This window comes from Capsicum annuum, chromosome 4 (assembly GCF_002878395.1).
Source record: "Capsicum annuum cultivar UCD-10X-F1 chromosome 4, UCD10Xv1.1, whole genome shotgun sequence".
Taxonomy (NCBI): domain Eukaryota; kingdom Viridiplantae; phylum Streptophyta; class Magnoliopsida; order Solanales; family Solanaceae; genus Capsicum; species Capsicum annuum.
The window spans coordinates 215,992,330-215,997,206 of record NC_061114.1 but is presented as its reverse complement, the minus strand read 5'-3'; the positions used below and the strand labels follow the sequence as shown (position 1 = coordinate 215,997,206).

General features: G+C 30.8%; 1 protein-coding gene across 1 annotated transcript; it reads right to left on the bottom strand.

Annotated features, from left to right (window-relative positions):
• Positions 1-496: 496 nt before the first annotated feature.
• LOC107855194 (protein LURP-one-related 10) lies at positions 497-1,752 on the bottom strand. The gene is made up of 3 exons (XM_016700187.2): positions 1,276-1,752; positions 941-1,171; positions 497-842 (listed from the first exon to the last, which is right to left on the bottom strand). The coding sequence occupies exons 1-3, from the start codon at positions 1,525-1,527 to the stop codon at positions 648-650; spliced, it is 678 nt and encodes a 225-aa protein (XP_016555673.2). The 5' UTR covers positions 1,528-1,752; the 3' UTR covers positions 497-647.
• Between the last annotated feature and the right edge of the window lie 3,125 nt (positions 1,753-4,877).

Here is a 4,877-nt window from a genome sequence, read left to right as displayed (position 1 = left end):
GGGAAGAGGTTATTAGAAGAAGAAAGAAGAGAGGGTGGGGGAGCTTATTTGATTTTTTATTTTTTTTAAAAAAGTTAATTTCCTATCTATTTCCACATTCTAAACTCGGACAAGCACAAGAATCCGATAGACCATTTGGCCAAAAAGTTATTGCACTATCTAAATCAAATTTTAACAACTTCCTTTTCTATAAGAAGTTTGGATCAATTTTTTTTTACTCAAGGAATAAAGGTCCGTTTGAACTTTATCAGTCATTTGGGTTCCGGATTAATTCACCTGCCTATTATGGCATTTGTATTTAGGACGTGACATAATCACATGGCTAATATATCTCAATCATTTTATTTATTTCATGATAGGGTATCAAAGGCACTTTTAAATTCCTTTAATTATGTAGCTAATCTTGTAACTAACAACGAAATTTTGTTTAGAAATATGTGGGACTTTACACCTCAAAGGAAAAACGAACAAAAAGAAGCAAAAGCTAGCTAGCAACTGGACTAAAACAACTTTCTTAATTAAAATATGATACATTAAAGATAAGAGACTTGGCCAAACACCTGTATGCAAACTCTAAAATAAGTAGTGCAAGAAAAATATAAATATTTTTAACTTTGCAAAAGCTTGGCCAAACGGGCTAAATGCCTCTAACAAGATATTGCAGCAGCAGCAGCACCACCACCAGCACCAGCACCTGATGCGCCAGCTGTGGCAGCTGCATTGATTGCATCAAGTATTACTATTAATGAGACGATGAAGGCTTGATCAACGTTTGGATACACTGTCACCATGAAATTATCTTTTCCAATCAATAAGCTCTTACCAGTAATTTTTTTATGCATCTGAAATAATTAAGTCATTCACAACATAATATCTTGTTAGTATGATATAATATTCATTAATTCACTATGTTCAATCAAGAAAGGAAATGAGAGCTTACCTGAGCAACTATGGTAGAAGAATCTCCAGCATATATAACACATGATCTTTCGGACCAACTTCCCTTAATCAGATAATCGCAATTCTTTTCCTTGGAATTGTTATTTGCTAAGAATACAGCTAATTTGGTCTTCCATTGAAATATGGATGTCGTCTTTACAGTAAATAAAGCCTCTTTGTCATCTGTGTTTTCTCCTCTATATATATTCCATCTCGAATGATTACTCAGTATCTATATGTAAATCAATTTACAATAAAAGCTTTAGTATCAACGAGAATATATCAAATATGATCGATCGTACGTCACTTATAAGGTAGTTGCAAATACATTATTACCTTTTGTTTGAGAGTGATTAAGGGCTTGTCTGCAGCATCAAGAATAACTCTCTTATCATGCCATCCAAAAGCTATGCCTTTAACTTTGAAGATGAAGTTGCCATTCATATCTGAAACAACAAATTCTCCATATCTAAGTGTCTTGACCTTCCTAGATATAACAAGATCAACCTGGTTCGCCGCGCAATATTGGGATCCGATTACAGCAATCGGATTACTAGCCATAGTCGTCGCATAACTTGATTCTGCCATGAACAATAATGATAACTGACTTTTCCTTACTAGTTTTGCTAAAATTCAGAGAAATTGACAGTATAATGCTCTCTTTTTTTTTTTTCTTTCAGAAGATATTTTTTGTGTGGAGGTAGATTGTTGTTTATGGTATAAATAAATGTTTGTTTTATATAGCAAATTTATGAGGCCCTATGCTAGTGACAACCGCGTTTGCAACTTGTGAATATGAAGAAAAGTCATGAATGATCAGTTGACTAGTCTATCAAATAGTAATTTTCTAAAAGGAAAGATCTAATCTTTCGAATAAGCTTCTGACTAGTGTAGACTAAGTCTGTCAAAAGGGTCGGGCCGGGTCAACTTGGAACTGGCCCATCTTGTTTATCGATTTGTGGGCTGGTCTAGTTTCGGGCCTTTTTAATGGTCCGATCCGGTATCGGGCCCAACAGTAATTTTTTGTAAAACAAACCGGTCGGATTGGCTCGGTTATACGTAAATCGATCCAAACCGATCAAATCCGGTCAAAGCTAAAAAAAATATATAAAAGTTAAAATTAAATGTTTTTTCCAGTATACACTATATATACCCACCTATATACGTTTTAAATACGTTAAACAATATAAATATAACATATATATGCTTAACATATACTACTTTAGAAAATATATACACATATATACGTACATTATAATATATGTACTACTTTAAATAATATACATACAACATATATACACTATATATATACTACTTTAGAAAACATATACACATATATACGTTAAATATATATATACTACTTTAGAGTCTATAGAAAATATATACACATATAACATATATACACTACATATTATTAGGGGTGGACATATTTTGGTTTAAACCGAAAAAATCAAAAAATCAAATCGAAATTTAATTTTGATTTTGGTTTTTCGGATCAGATTCGGTTTGTAATTTTAAAATTTTGATTTTTCGGTTCGGTTTTAAAAAAATAATTCGGTTAAACCGAAAAACCAAAATTTTATAAATAATATATATAATATTTAGTAATTCACATTCACAATTAACATTTAACAGTAAATTCGCATACGCTACAATCATTGCCCATTGCCAACTCTAAATCCCTATTCTGGTATTTTCTAAGCTGTTTCTCACGTACACCGGCGACGACGAGTCACAACTCATGAGTGTTCCTCCGTTCCACCGAAGGCAAGACGGTGTTCCTTCGTTGATCGTTTTCACTTCTATTGGTTATGGGTTTGTGGGTTGTGGCTATCCACTGAGGAGAAATAGATGAGTTTTGTGTCATTTTGTAGACTATTTATGCTAGGTTATATTATATGTAATGATTAATGATGTTATGTATTATGTTAAACTTATGATTATTTCATTTCGTTTCATCCATGTTGAGTTATTTATAGTTATTTATATTTGAGAATGAAAAACAGGTTTGAAAAAAATAATTTTTCTAAAAAAACCCATTAATTTTAAATGCTCAGTTATGAAAAAAAGAGGCTAACTACTTTAATATTTCAAACCGAAATAAAAATCTGAAATAACCGAACCGAATTTATTTCAGTTTGGTTACGAATGTCATTTTTGTCAATCCAAAAATCAATAAATCGAACCGATATTAAATAATCAGACCGAACCGACCGAACGCCCACCCTTACATATTATACTACTTTAAAAACATATACACATTAAATATATACTATTTTAATATATAAAAAATATATAGACATATATGTAGAATATACTACTTAAAATATCACTTGAAAGTTGAAACAATATACATAAAACCTATATACAATCTATGTATACGTTAAATATATATAATTTAGAGTCTATAGAAAATATGCTACTTAATATAATAATACTTGAGGTTTTGAACTTAAAAGATTTTTTTTTTTCATTATGTGTATATATGTTTGTTATGTTTAATTGTCTATTACTTAGTGTAAAGTTTGATAGTAATATATTAAAACTAAGTATTTAATTCAAACTAGAAATTCAATTTAAATGAAAAAAATTACAAAGTAAGGAGTGAATGAATGTTGTATTTTATTGATTGCAAAATTGATCCAATATTTTATAATTTACATGAATGAAAAATCTAAAAATTTTATATTATTTTTTTCAACTCATTCCTGTTAATATTAACGGGAACTGGCATAGGATAGTCAAAATCAATGAGGGCAAAATCATGCATTGGACTTAATTATGTTGAGTTCTCCCTTAAAATCATAATTTCTTCAAGATTTTGTTCGTCTTTCGGCTCCACCTCCATTCCTTGATTTCTTCATTCCGCTCTAATCCAATCTCTAAAGCAAACTAGAACATTCATAGCATTGCTCCCCAATGATTGTCAATTTTCTCCAAGCTGTTATCGTCTCTGACTAAAAACGCTCTCCGATGCAATGGTTGACATTGAAACATTAAATATATCACTAGCTAATCTTAAAAGCACATGCTATTGTCTTTCATTATTCTTCCACCAATCCAACGCATTGATTCGTCGTCTACGATCCTCTATCGACGTTCGAAGATAAGCTCTTCCCGAGAAGTTGTTGTGTAAGTTCCCGCTTCAACGTTGTTCCAAACATTTAAATCATAAAAGTAATCAGGAAAACCACTATGTGCCGGCCTTTTAGAAGATGATGGTTTCTTGGGAGCATGGGGAGCGACAGTTGGAGTGATATTTGTCTGTACAGCTATATCAAGTAAATCGGCATAATGATTATATAATTTTTCTATGTAAATGTTCACATCACTCATAGCAGTAAATAAATCTGGTTGTTCTTCATCTTCAGATTCAGGTTCAACATATATCTCTAAGTTAGAATAAATAATAGAACTAAAGTGGCACATAGTATTATATTTCATACATGGATTTAGCATAGCACCAACCAAGTAAATAGGAAAAATCGGATAAAAATATTTTTTAAATTTAGCAAACATAGCACTAACAACTTCTTTGTAACCTTCTTTATTCTTATATCTTTGAGCAAAGAAGAAATGTCAGCTATATATGCTAAAATATTACAAATAGTTGGATGATAAGCACCGAAAAATTCAACTATAGCTATATAAATTTTTTTCAAAAACTTAACAAGATCATCAATTGCAGCCCAATCAGAATCATGTAACATACATTCAACCGATTCAATTTCAGGAAATGAACCATAAAATTAGTTAAAAGTCATTGGAATAGGAACTTTATAAGCAAGACAAGTTTTTAAATAATCATACGTAGCATTCCATCTAGTATCACATTCTTCAGGCATAAATATCGATCTAAGTCCATTTTATTACATTTAACTTAAAATTCTCTCACTCTTTTTTTTTCGATTATTTTCTTGAATAAAGCCAACAACAAA